Source organism: Triturus cristatus, chromosome 3_1 (assembly GCF_964204655.1).
Source record: "Triturus cristatus chromosome 3_1, aTriCri1.1, whole genome shotgun sequence".
NCBI classification, from domain to species: Eukaryota; Metazoa; Chordata; class Amphibia; order Caudata; family Salamandridae; genus Triturus; species Triturus cristatus.
In genome coordinates, this window is record NC_140583.1 from 907,236,343 (window position 1) to 907,251,404 (window position 15,062).

Here is a 15,062-nt window from a genome sequence, read left to right on the forward strand (position 1 = left end):
ACAAATGTAATGAATGCAGGGAAGGCCCACACGGCCTCCCTAGCATTCCCGGGGACCACCACCGCCCCGGGGCTAAATTAAATATCAATGCATGTGGGGTCTACCCCCGCAGCCCTGGGGACTGCCACCTCCCCAGGGCAAGTCTTTTAAATTACATTTGGGGCCATGCGGCCCAGGCAGCCCCAGGAACCACCATCTCCCTAGGGCTTAATTAACATTGGCACCCCTCGAGGAGCTGTACATGGCCCTGGGGACCACCACCTCCTAGGGCCGGCACCAGCAATTTCCTTGGGTGCCCACACCTACGACAGTGCAGGTTGCTATGGTTTGGCAGGAAGCCACAGCAAGCACTCTTTGCTTTCAGTAAGTAAGAGCATAAAAATATCCTCTCGCTTGCTGAAAGTAGAGCATGTTTGTTTTCCCACCTGCTGTCAAGCGAGCAGGTAAACAGACATTGCTTTGAGATCCAGGGAGCTGCATGATAGCAGCTCCCTGAGTCCCAATGCAATGCCAGCTACTGCAGGAGGTGGGGAGCTGGCGGGGACCACGGGGGCCTTCAGGCTCCCCGTGGTACCCAACACTGTGGCCAGGCCCCAGGGGTGGGGTCCCTGTGGCTGATATTGAACTGGGGAGGGGGGCACATAGCCCACCTTTCCCTTTGTTAAAAAGTATATTAAGGCCTGGCCCGTGGGGTTAGGGTCCCTGGGGCCAAAATCGACCTTGGGAGAGGGCCGTGCAGCCCCCTCCCATGTAAAAAATAAATGAATGAAATAAAGTGCTGGTCCCGGTGGGTTAGGGCCCTGGGGCCCAAAATGGTCCAGGGCACCCCTGTGTAAAGGGGACCAACAAGACCTCCTATTACCTCCAGTAAGCCCCACACACAGTGGGATTGCAGGGAGGTGGTCGGAGGCCATGCCCCCTTTTCACAACACTCTGCTAACCCGCCTCTCAACACACTGCTGGTGGGGAGATGATGCCCCCCTTGCTGCCTGAGGGTCTCAGGACTAAAGTGGACTTCATACCCCAAGTAGCAGTGTGCCAGGAGGCACATTTGCAGGGTGGTGGAGAAAGGTTGTGTGGTCTCTGATGACCTCTCAGCAAAACAGCTGTGTGGGTCTTACTGGAGGAAAGAGGAGGGCTAGTTTCCCCCCAAAGACCCTCAAGAGCCAAGGGGACTTCATCCCCCACCTAGTAGTGCACCAGGAGGTGTGTTTGCAGAGTGGTAGAGAAAGGGAGCATGGCCACTAAAAACCTCTCCGTAAACCTGCTGTGTGGAATGTGCTGAAGGTAACAGGAGGGTAGGTGGCCCCCAAGGACTCTGAATATCCAAGGGGACTTCATTCCCCTACTGGTAGTGTGCTAGGAGGTGTGTTTGCAGAGTGGTAGAGGAAGTGGGCGTGGCCTCCTATCAGGTCTCAGCAATCCTGCTGTGTAGAACTTACTGGTGGTACCAGGAGGGGTAGCTGGCCCCCAAGGACATCCTTGGAGCCCTACTACCCCTCCTGTTTTCTCCAATAAGTCCCACTCAGCAAGATTGCTAAGAGGTCTTCGAAGGCCAAGCCCCCTTTCTCCACCACTCTGCAAACATGGCTCAAGTTGCACTACAGGTTTGGAGATGGGACCTTGGGGGCCAAGGAGCCCTCCTGGGACCTCCTGAAAGTCCTACACAGCTGGATACCTGAGAACTGATCGGAGGCCCAGCCTCCTATCTCCACCACTCTGCAAACTCAACTACTAGTTAAAAAAACATATAACATCACTGAAAAAAACAAAGGTCACAGGGAGATATAGTTAGGAATTAGCATTTAAAAAACTTTAGAAATTCACTGCAAAAAACAAAGGTTACAGGGACTTTATAATTAAGAAATGGAATTAAAAGAACCGTAGAACATCATTGAAAAAAACCCCAAAGGTTACAGAGATCTTATAGTAGCTCGTGTCACTCGCACAAAACCAGAGAAATTCAGCTGTTTCAGTTAGTGAGCTAACTATAACTCGCGCCACTGCAATGCACTGCTTATGGCATGGTGTCTGGCGAACGGTGCATGGATGTGCACAAAGTGCCTTTTTCTATTTCAGCTTATGTTACAGCCCTTTTCCTGGGCTGTAGCACAAGCAGCAGTAAAAAATTGCACTTTCTGACCGCCTGCACAGTGGTCTGATCATAATAGTCTGGGTGAGACCGCTGATTCAATGTCGGACACTCAACTGCCGGATAGGATGGCAGTCGGCGGTCTGACCGCCTGCTATCGTAATGAGGGCCTTGATATCTGCCACAATATCATTGGTTACTTTGTCAATTGTTGTTCATGTTGCCCGAACAGCTAAAAGTTGCTCTCACTTTGCAAGTGAATAATAGTGAGTTTACTATCACTTGTTTACTAGCTCTGATCAATTACATTACATTTTCTCAACAGAAGTTAACAAGCCAAGACAAGACAAATGTGAGTCTGTTTTCTTTGTTGCTGTGAGGTCAGACGTATTGTTAAATATATGTGCACTTAAAATGGCACCTCACTATCAGTGAGTAAGGCTGCAGGACAGTCGAAAGGTGAGTGGTGGTGACAGGCAATGATAACTCATTTCAATCACTGAAAGAACATACCAAGCCAACAGTCTCTCCTTGAACCTTCTGCGCCTTTACCGGATTTGTGAAAAGCATTTGAGGGATATATATATATATATATATATATATATATATATATATATATATATATATATTCATAGATAAATATATAGATATAAATATATACATATATATACACATAGATAGATCGATATAGATATGAGATATAAGATATATACATGTTGAGGTATATATATATATATATATATATATATATATATATATATATATATATATATATATATATATATATATATATATATTCGCTCCAACTGCACCTCAGACCGGCGCACTCACGGACGGGTGCTTTGTACGCGGAGGTACAACCGCGTTCAAATGATCGCTCACTCCTTCCTCCTTCCAGAAACAAGGCAAGCACTCGTGGGGGGATTTTTCTTTTCAAATTTATTAAATTATCCGCTCTGAAACATGACGCGTTTCGGCTGACGCCTTAGTCTTATGTTAGATAGATAGATTGATATAGATATGAGATATAAGATATATACATGTTGAGGTATATATATATATATATATATATATATATTCCCTGAAAAAACCATAGGTTTCACACACGTTATAGTTAGGAATTATCATTTACAAAACCTTGCAAATTCACTTAAAAAACCATAGGTTTCACACATGTTATAGTTAGCTGTACATTTCACTCGTAAAAAACCAATGAAATTCCACGTTATAGTTAGATCAGGTAACTATAACTTGCGCGCCCACAATAAACTGCTGATGACGTCACATAGTACATCACTCATGACATGGTCAGTGACATCACTCATGACATCAATGATGACATCTGAAATTACACATTGTGGATTGCGGTCGCGCAAGTTATAGTTACCTGATCTAACTATAACATGGAATTTCATTGGTTTTTTACGAGTGAAATGTACAGCTAACTATAACATGTGTGAAACCTATGGTTTTTTAAGTAAATTTGCAAGGTTTTGTAAATGATAATTCCTAACTATAACATGTGTGAAACCTATGGTTTTTTCAGTGAATTTGTACGGTTTTTTAAATGCTAAGTTATGTATTTATTTTTTATTTTTTTTTCTGGTTTTTCACTATGCGCACACCCTGCGCGCACGGTGCGTTTCGCACACCCTGCGCGCGCTGTGGGCAATCGGTGCGCTTCGCGCACCGAGCGCCCACATTGCGCAGTCCATGCCGTGCGCGCCTCGCCTTTTTTTACGCAGTAACATTTGTTTTTTTCTCCCTTGTGGGTCCTTTAATTTATTTAATAAATGTGATTGTTACTTCTTTATTTATTTATTTTTATTTTTTTGCCGTGCGCGTACGGTAAGCTTACCGTACGCGTACCCCGCGATTTTTTTTTAAAATTATTAAATTTATTTTTCGTACTTTTGGGTCCTTCTTGGACCCCCTGACAAACACTAGGGGGTCTGTAACTCTCTTCGTTGCCCCCGTTTCACGTTCCCCACCTTTGTTTCTCAGTGCGAGAGACAGAAAATGGCGGCCGACACTTCCTGATTTTGACCGATTCGAATGTTTACAGTCATGTAACCACCAATCAGAATTGAGCTCGCGCACGTCCCCGTACGCGTACGGTAAGCTTACGGTAAGCGCACGGAGCGCGCTTACTGATTTAAATGCTATTTTCTCAGGACCTACTGAACAGATTTACACCAGACTTACAAAAGGCACTTCCTTGACCTGAGGACTACCTCTCTGCCAAATTTCAAGTAATTCTGTTCAGCCGTTCGGGCTGTAGCTGTGTCTAAAAGTCCTATGGAAAAATGCATGGGGAAAACGCATTTTGGGACCCCCCTTTTTTCTAAGCCCCCGCTTGACGAATCCCCGCGAGACTTTCAGGGTAGGAGCGGAGCGTAGCGCCCCATTAGTTTTGAAAATTTCGCGAGGATTCATCGACCGGCGCCAAAGTTATTCCAAATAGAATGTTGCGGATTTCCTATGGAAATAGGGTCCTAACTATAACTACCTACTGGTGACTGCCAGTAGGTAATATATATATATATATATATATATATATATATATATATATATATAACCTTTAGACAACGGAGTTCCAATCGCGCACTCAGAGAAAATCACCACCACCAAATCCAAGGATCGTTCAAAAGGGGTTTATTACTTTCATAAACCCGATGTGATGCGTTTCACCCTCCTGGGGCTTATTCACACACCGTTCTGCCCACCGGTAAAGGCTTACATACATTTCCGGTTCAACATAAACAATAAACATTAACATAGGACTGCACATTTGTTTTAGAGCGCCATTTTGACTTGATATTCAAAATACAAATAATACTTAAATGTGCATTTGTATTCTTAACTGCATGAGCGAAATGTAAACACTCGTATAAGTATGCTTAGTGTTTGCGGCATTCTCCTGTTTTCATTGTCGCAAGGTTCTGTGACCTACGGTGCCGGTCGTGTTGTCCGTCTGCATTCGCAAAGCATTCTGGTAATTGTAGTGCGAATGCATTCAGTAAAGGTTGTATATATCATATTGCGGATCTTGAGTTCCCATAACAGTGCCCCTCTGTATCTTCTCAATTATTGAGAAGGGGCTATCTAAGGTTTGTTCATGGCTGCATTAAATTCGGCGAATGGTATTATAATCCCTTGTTCGTTGGAGCTCAGCTAGCGTGTTCACCCATACTGTAGTGATGACAGTGGCTTAGGTCTGTAATGTGCCTCCATAAAATGATAGGAGACATACTTCATATTTTATTCCCCTGGTTAGTGGGAATGTTGTGTTGTCCTTGGTGGACTTCGCGTCCTATGTGTGAGGAAGCCTGAATGAGTAAAGACATGTATTATCCTACACAGGAAAGTCTGTCACCGTGTCCCAGCTAGGAATGGCAGTCCTTATGTGTACGTGGTAATGTCATCACCACTTAGTGTGCCTCCCTTCGTTAGTAGGGACTGCGTGAGGTTATGTGCCTTTCGTCATACCTAAGTGATGTCCGTACCTGTATTTACATGTTTGCCTGTCCCGGTGGTGCACCCCTTTGTACCCAAAGCAATGGTGAATAAATCATGATGTCCAGTAATAAATACATAATAGAAACAAGTCAAATGCAAATACAGTTTTACATTTTGAGTGAGATCTTATCTGTTCACTGGGATGCAGCTGAAGAAAAGGGTAGGGATCCTTCTGTCCCTTACTTCCCTCCTATAGAGATATAATAGTAAAGCAAAGCAGTATTAACAGGTATGTAATACAGACAGATAGCAATTTCAAGAAAGAGTATTTGGGAAATTACTGGTACAAAACAACAACTTCTAGATGTATCAGTGGAGCATACAGTGTTGACTGATTCTCCTGTAGGTGTATGGCCATCTCCTCATCCAGGTTATGGCCATTCGGGTACCGGGTCCCCTTCCCTATGATATGTCACAATTCCAGTTGTCTAAGTCTCAGTGTTCTGTTGCCCCCCCTTCTCCTGAGATTGACTTGCTCAATCACTTAGAAGGAAAGTTTTGTGTAGTCTGATAAGTGTTTGTTCTCAAAATGACATGCAATGGGGTACTGTCGATCCCTATATGTAATGGCCCTCATGTGTTCAAGGACTCTTTTTTTCGCCATGTGTGTCGTGCTCCCTACATACCTACGTTTACAGGGGCATTCCAGTACATAAACGACATAGGTACTGCTGCACGTTAGGAATTGTGTTATGCTTATCATTTTGTTGGTACTACTGTTCCAAAATTCCTTCTGCATGCGTCTGTTCCCGCAAGCCTTGCAGTGGCCACACGGGAGAAAGCCCTGAAGATCTATTTTTCTTTTTTCTACCGTGCAGTTAGAGAGGTCACTATGTACTAATAGATCTCTAAAATTGCGTCCCCTTCTGTATGTTATCATTGGTCTTGTGGGTAAGGTATTCCCTATGATGGGGTCGCCTCTCAGTATGTTCCAGTTACGTGCTATCGTCCTCCTGATTTGGTTAGAGTGTCCATTGTAAGTCAGGATCATGTGAGTGTCTGTGTTGTCCTGTTCATCAGTCCTGGTTGTCATGGGTGGATTCCCTAAGATGGTATCTCTGTTAACCGCTTTTATCCTTTCTACTGCTTTTCTGAGGACCCAAGTTGGGTACCACCTTTCCTTGAATCTCTGTATCATAGTAGTTTGTTCCCTTAAGTATCCTGCCTCGGTGCTGCAATATCTTTTGGCACAGAGCAATTCCCCATAGGGGATGCTCCACTTAAGTGTGTTCGGGTGGCTACTTAAAGCGTGCAGCTAGGTGTTGCCTGCTGTGCATTTGCGGAAAAGACTTATGACCACTTTGTTGTTTCCTATCTCGACTCTCGTGTCCAGGTACTCCACCCTTTGGTTGCTGACGGTGCATGTAAAAGTCAGATTCTTGGAATTGTTGTTGAGTTTGCCAATGAAAGTGAGAACTTCCTGTTTGCTGCCTTTCCAGACAACAAACAGGTCGTCAATGTGTCGTAGCCATAGTTTGACCCCAGTGAAATCGTCCTGCAGTCTACCCTCCTTTCTGATGTCCTCTTCTCATGCTCCCATAAAGAGATTCGCTAAACTTGGCGCAAAGCTGGTACCCATCGGGGTACCTAGGGTCTGCTTGAAGATAGCTCCATCGAACATGAAGAAGATGTTGTTCAAGCAGTACCTGATGATGTCTAGTATCATCTGTGTGTGATGCCAATGTCATATGTGTCTTCATTTTATGAATCTGGCACTTGCCTTAATACCTTGGTCGTGATTAATCACTGCGTACAGTGTGTTCATGCCCATGGTTACTAGTAGAAGGTCTGTTTCCCATTTTAAATCATAAATTTTGCCCAAAAAGTCCTTAGAGTCCTTAACATATGAGGGCAGGGTGACTACAAACTCTCTCAAAAAATTATCTGCATAGCATGAAAGGTTCTCAAGGGCACAACCCCTAGCTGAAATAATGGGTCTGCCCGGTGGGTTATCTCTGTCTTTGTGTATCATGGGGAGTAGATACGTGACTGGGAGGAGAGGATAGTCCTTTTTCAAATAACGATATTCCTCCCACTCAATCAGCCCTATGTCTTTCCATTTGTTCAATTTATCCCAGATGCTAGTGACACTGCAGTTATATTCTAGTCTGTTCGTTCTCATGTATGTCTTGGCGTCACTTAATTGTCGTACTGCCTCTGCTACATATTTTTCTCTAGATAAAATGACAATGTTTCCCCTTTTATCCGTGGGTCTGATTACAATACTGTCATTGTTGGCTAGTTCCTGTATATCTTGTTTATGGGAAAAGGTTAGATTGTGTTTAAATTCTTTCATTTTCTTTGGCCAGTTTTTTTGTCTGAATTCCAGTAACTCATTGCCCACCAGTGACTGAAATGTATCAATGTTATCATGATTCATGGTTGGCATAAACGTGGACTTTAAAACCAGCACTAGCTGTGGTGTCATATTTGATTTCCAATTCTTCTAATATGCGTTGGGTGTCACCTCTAGTACTACTTCCTTCAGGGTCATTTTGTAGTTCATGTAGTACCACCAAGGTATCTACGTCTCCTATGGTTAGTTCGTTGTTGGGCTCAGGTCTTGACCCTTGGTGGGTTCCCCTACTTATGGCTGGTTTCAACTTGTGCCACTTTCTTAATTTCAATTTTCTACAGAATTTAAAAACATCAATTTTATTGTCCCCAAAAATCATAGGGGTAGCTGAACAGAAAGAGAGCCCAAGGCAGAGGGTTCGTTTGACCTTGTTACTAATCTGTTTGTCAGATAAGTTAACAATGGTTTGGTTTACTGTGCTGTCATCCATTATTTTGTCTTCTTGGAGCGTGTTTGTTTTCTTCCCACTTGCTCCAAACCATTCTCTTTTCTTTCTCCTCTGCTGGTCCGTCTTCCGCCTCTTCCTCTTGTTCCCTTTGCTCTTCCTCTTCCCCGTCCTCTTGGTGTCGGGGTATTCTCTCTCTGGCTTATTTTGGGGGTTGCATTTGATGTTTGCCGGCTCCGTCTCATGAGCCGGTATTCGTCTAAAAAAGTTTTAGGACGAGTAACATCATCTATTTCTGATGTGAAACTTTCAGAGGTTCGTGTTTGTTCAGATCCCTCTGTGTTGGTGTCACTAGAGCATTCAGCCTCTTTTTCATGTTCGATTTGTACTGTTGTTTTTGTTGTAGAGCTGTTCTTATCATTCTCGTAGAGGTGGTCATACTTTCTACTGTATGTTAGGATCCTCCCTGACTCGTAGTCACCAAAGTCTCTGTGGAGTTTACGCTGTTTCCTTGCCTTTATATCTTCTTCCTCCAATTTGAGTCACTTCTTCATTCCTTCAAGGTAATAAAGAAAATAATAAACCTCTTTTGAATGATCCTTGGATTTGGTGGTGGTGATTTTCTCTGAGTGCGCGATTGGAACTCCGTTGTCTAAAGGATATTGACTACCGGCATACTCCACCGGCATCGCGCCACCCCTCGATGGGCTACGATCTCCGCGAGGAGTGTTTTCAGTTTTGATATATATATATATATATATATATATGTTTTTACTGATGTTACAATTTGTATGCACTCATCCATATGTTTATAGTGCACTTGCACTTCAATGCCTTATGAATTGGGCATACCTCAGGCTTCGCTGTTTCAAAATGTCATTTATAACTTATATTTTGCACATTCTTGTTATTTGCAATATTTTGCATTTGCACTTTATTATTAGCACTTTTCTTGGGAGCGTGCAATAGTGGAACATGAGTACTTGACACTATTGAGGAGGTATAAATGATTACAACTCTCTGGTATTACTGTTGTTCAGGTTTTGGCATATTTTACCACTATGGTAACATTTTAATACATTTCATATTTATGTGCCTTTTATCCTGTTTTTACAGTTTTACCCTTTTTGTTTTATCCTCGCAAATCATACTTATTTTTACATGTAAATCATTATATTTATTCTATACATATGTATGATCTATATCAATGTCAAGTCTTTTGTCCAGTTCTATTGCTCAGGGGTGTGTTTGAGAGTCTTCAACCTAGGATGTGTTCACTATTTAATGACAGTGATTTGACCAGCACGTCATGTGATCAAGACCGTGGAAACGCAGTCGAAAAGCGTCATGCTGGGCACTTGCTTCAATCGAATGGATGCTTTTGAATTTTGTTTCTGCAAATAAAGCACTGCAACTTTGTAAATCTAAACCCTGTGGTCCGTACCTGCTTTCCCCGTATTGGTGGCTGTAGTGAGTCAGGACTGTATATGTATATATATATATATATGTATATATATATATGTATATATATATATATATATATATATATATATATATATATATATATATATAGCTTTTTACCCTTATAATTTGATGCACTGTACTGGATGTTGAGAAGGATGCAGAGAAGGTTTTATTCCGGTATCTTGCCATAATGTGTTTTATATCATAGTTGGAGTGATAATGTCCAGTCTCATATAAAGGAACATATAGTGTCCCTGAGAACATGAGAATGAAAATGTATTGAGAATAGAGGTGTTAGCATTGGCGTAGCAGTGGTGCAGATTATAAGCCTGGAAAACGAGAGGAATTAAATTGGAGAGACAACTGTTTACATGTAGCACTACCACTTTTAGCTGGATATAACAGATTCCTTTGAGGTATTACCCATATAAAGGCATTAGCACTTTAGATACACGCACACAGAGCTGTCATTGTGGAGAGGATTATTTATATGATTTATAACAGGAGTTGCACTTTAGATATGATATATAGTAAGATAGTTTACAAATAGGAATTTGCACTTTAAGTGTATACAGGAGGGAGAGTAAGTACGGGGACACCTGTTTACAGCAAGCATTTTCACTTTATTCTTTGACATTGTTGATGTCCGTGAAACAGTGTTTACAAATATGAATTTGTTCTTTAGGTGGATACAATAATATAATTTGTGAGATAATGAGTTGATCCCATATAGAAATGGATATGGACTGTGTATACCGCTAACTTATCTAGATATAGACAGTAGATATGAGACATATGGATATCCATTGTTTCAAGGTATATCCTATATGTTTAAACTTATATGCACAATGGCAGCCCAAAGAATGTGACTGTGCTGATGCTTGGAGATTGGGACACCAGTGTGTAGGTGTAACACAGTGAGCACCAGTCTATTCCAATAGCAGTGTAATTATAAGGCGATTAAAATGCACAGACAAGTTGTGAAGCCACATGTAGATATCACCTCTGGAAATATGGTTTAAATATTTCATGCATGGACCAAGAAAGAAATGCAAGGTTTCACATATTAACTTACTTGATAAATCACAACTCCAAGACCAAGAATATAATGCAGTTTTAAATACATTAAGATAGTTGACACTTTGCAATTCCAATATGGCTGACGCCTTGAGACTGGACTATGTGTCAGGCAGGCTAGATGCTGTTGATGGAAAATGTGCTAGGATCATGTGACTAACTTTTTTTAAACATTGTGGTTGTGGGTTATGGGGTTTCCCGGTTGAAGGCATAAGCCGAAATGTGTAGGCCTCCTATGTTGGGTGTTGCTGAAACACATAAATAAAAAAAACTGTTTAGTACCCGGACTTACCTGTGTCACCCTTGCTGGAACTTTGGGGAGAGTGCAGTTGGATTGTTAGATGAAGATGGTTGTTGTGGAAGATTATATATACATTTGCCTGAGTGAATGGATGAGTGCATGTGTAGTACCTGAGTGAATGGATGAGTGCAAGGGTAGTGTCTAGGTGATTGGATGAACGCATGGATAGTATTGAGATGTTTCGGAGAGTGCATACATAGTGCCTGAGTGAATCGATGAGTGCATGATTATTGGAAAACAAAATCATGATAGTACATCATTATCAATATGTGTAGCTATGCGTTTTCCTATCTACACTTTGCTATTCACTTCTTTCATTTATATTAACTCTATTATTTATCACAAATACATTTTAAACAATGTACAATCTCATTTACATCTGGAATAATACTGACAACAAGTATAAACACTATTTGTTTTTAACACAATTTTCAAAGATGTTCTCCAAATTTTGGATGGAGATATAACATAAAAGAATTTGGTAATTGAGAAGGCAATCTGACTTTCAATTGCAGGTGGGCATCATTGCAATTCGTCCATCCTTTGTTACACTTTAAATAAACAGTATAGTGTCCAGATGTTGCCGTAGGTTCTTCATGAAAAATAGTAGCCACTGTTGTATAAGTTCTTCCTGAAATAGATATTTGACTTCCTTTAAAATCAGTTATTTTTGTTTCCAATTTTCTTCCATTTGCTCTACAATGTTGTAACTATTTACCAAATCTTTCTATTTGTAATGTAGACAACATCTCTGATCTACAATGTGAACATATCATATCCTGATTTGCTGTTTTAATCAAACGTCTGTTAAAAGGTACTGATTTGCAATCTGTATAGTTAAGTATAGGAAACGTTCTGTTTGTATTTCAGTGGTAGAAGTAAATGAACACTCTTCACACTTATGGTTCCATTTGTAACTTAGTCCAAATACATTATCAATGGTATTCCACCATGTTCTAGTGCTCCATGCATGGGCATTAGAAATTCTTGTGCATCTTGTTCTATGTTTAGAGTAAATGTCCATGAGCCAGTACACATATCTAAAAGTTGCCGAATGCCAGAAGCAGAATGCATTTTACTTCTGTCACTTATCAAGTGTCGAAATAAGTGATGTAGTGCAGAACAAAATCTTTTTTGACGATTTCCCATGATTTCCTGATGAAGATTTGGTAAATGAAACACAACATTCAGAATCACATTAGCATAACAGTTGATACCTGAACTGTTTTCCAACTTGTATACTATAATGTCATTATCACTTTCCACTTTTTATTTTCTTTACCCTTCAACCTTCTCTTCAATTGTTTTCTTATTTTGAACCTCACTTGACTGTTTGATATATTTCCATTTTGGACAGACTTAACGTTTCTCTTATATTGGATATTCACCTAAATGAGGAGCATAAACTCTTCTTAAATGATTGTACGATCTTACCCAATTCGCATCAGCACTACGTTTTTTCTCATCAAAATTAACCCTGGGCGGTGAACCCGGCTCGGCTCATGGAGTTTGCGGAGTTTCTCACACTCTGTATTCCGTGGAGCTCGTGGAGTTCCGAAAAACTCCGCTTCGCGCAGCGGAGCAGAGTTTTTTTACTCGCTCTCGTTCACCAACGTCAAGTTGGCGAGCGCGAGCGAGGAAAATCCACCTCCCGGCGAGATTTCTCCTCATTCGCTAACATCAAGTTGCTGAGTGCGAGTGTGGAAAGAAACCTCCCAGCGAGATTTCTCAACGCAGGGGGGGTCAGGTTTCTCATTGCGAATTTTCGCGTATGCTCTAGACCGTTCACGTTGAGAAACTGCCCGTTGGCGTTGAGAAAGCTGCCACTCGAGTAAAAATCTACTCGAGCGGCAGAAAAGGTAAACTTGCACTGTGCATGGTGCTGTTCACAATGATTGCCCAGTGTGGACAAGCATCACGCACTGTGTAATCAGCGCGAATGGCCTTTTTTGACCGTACTCCGCTGCTCGCAGAGCTCCCCATGCGGCAGAGTCTTTTTTGTTCAACTCCGCGAACTCCACCCAGGATTAATCAAAATCTATCTTTTTTATTTTCTTTTTTGTTCTCATACCCCCATTGTATGCAAATTACAGCCTGTCAGCCATTCTGTACCTCCCCAATATCTCAATAGTCCTGCACACGAGCACATGCAGTAACCTGGTTGCAAGTTCCACGCAGGTGTAATCATAGGACTAATACAATTAGGTTCTTATTGTGCCACTCCAATTCAGAAAAGCCTCCCAGATCTTAAAATGCGTATTAGTTTCTAATCCTGTATCCTTTTTACAGGTATTTTTTACCACCTGGAACCTGTCTATCCCGAGGGGTGGTACAGCTTCTATCCATTTTTTGCTAATTTCTCGTCTAGCAAGGAGAACCAGATAAAAGAGCAGAGCCTGCTTATCCCTAGTAAGGGGCGAAATCGGCTTATTTTCTACTCTCAAAATTATCAATGATAGACTTATTTTTATGTTAGTGCAGAAAATTTCATTTATAGCTTATTCCCCTGTGGACCAGTAGTCCTTTAACAAAAAGCATTCAAAAAACATATGTCTATCGTCAGCATACAGCTCACCACATCTATGACATCTTGGGGCAACAACTGTTCCGAACTTTGCCAATTTATATGGTGTCCAATAGAGCCTGTTAGCCATAAAAAATGATTTCTTTTTAAATTCCATGGTTTAACTACTTTATAAAGCAACTTAAAAGGAAGTTGCCACAGGTGTCTGTGGGTCCGACAACTGCATCACACCATCCCAGATCTCATAAGGTGCTTTGATTTTCTTCTCTTCAAAAGACACCAATGTGTGATACCAAACACTTACTTCCTTCTTTATTGGGGTTTCATTCTGGAGCTTTTTTTCAAACTCCCAGAATCCTTCGGTCTCATTCCTGTTCGCCTCCCCCAGGACAGTAACTGCAGGTACTTAAACCTTGAGAGGGATCCCCCTGTCCTCGCCCACAATATTTCCCATGGCACCACCTCTTTCATCATCATGAGATCCCCCCAGACCTCTATTCCTGTCCTCCTAAGTGGGATACTTAATTGATCTTGCAAACATTCCGGCGCGCCTGGTGAATCCTATATTGGTGCCCCCCTGAGTAGTATCCAATTTCTAGTGTGTTCCTTATTCTGACCCACAGAATTAGTGCTGCCTTTAGCGTCTTCAATTTTACATTTTTTTAAAAATTTCTTTGCCTCAAATTTATACAGAAACCCTTTTGCACCCCACTCTTTAACCATCTCCTCTATCAGCCCACCCCACACCCTGTGCCCTGGTGTACCTAATAAAGCTCTACAGTTCTTAAACTGAAATGCCATGCAATATAACCGTAGGTCTGGTAGTGCCAGCCCTCCTTCTATCAATTTACGCCGCAATTTCTTCCAAGACATGTGTGCTCCCCTATCTGCCCAAACAAAACTACCCAAATTGCCCTGTATTTTATCAATCAAACTTCTCGGGAAGGTGAGAGGTATACAATTAAAAAGAAATGTAAACTTCGGCAATAACACCATTTTTTAAGATTGACCCTTCAATATAATGTTAGCGGGAGATTCTTTCACCTAGTTAGTACTTTCTCAGTGTCCTTAGCAACCCTTGCTAGATTATGTTGGGGGATATCCTGCAATGTATTTACAATACTAATTCCCAAATACCTAATCTCTCTCTGGATACTCCCCCTCCAATCTGGGATTTTCTAGCACATAATCCTGTGTTTTTCCTTATTTATCAGGTACCCTGAAAAGGCCCCGTATTCTTCTGCTAATCGTTCTACTCTTGGAATTGTAATAGCAGGATCTGATGTATAGATAATAAGATCATCCGCATACAAGGCAATTTTCTTCCCAAATACTCCCACACGG

At 41.6% G+C, this 15,062-nt stretch overlaps 1 protein-coding gene across 6 annotated transcripts in view; it reads left to right on the forward strand.

Annotated features, from left to right (window-relative positions):
- Positions 1 to 15,062, forward strand: part of DPP4 (dipeptidyl peptidase 4) — a 554,733-nt gene that overhangs the window by 205,895 nt on the left and 333,776 nt on the right. For 2 of the 6 annotated variants that reach the window (XM_085645429.1, XM_085645435.1), the window contains one exon: positions 2,418 to 2,444. The exons of the other annotated variants lie outside the window; for them this stretch is intronic. In XM_085645429.1, the coding sequence (XP_085501555.1) occupies positions 2,418 to 2,444 (27 nt within the window). The remainder of the gene's footprint in view (positions 1 to 2,417; positions 2,445 to 15,062) is intronic. 6 annotated transcript variants of the gene reach the window in all.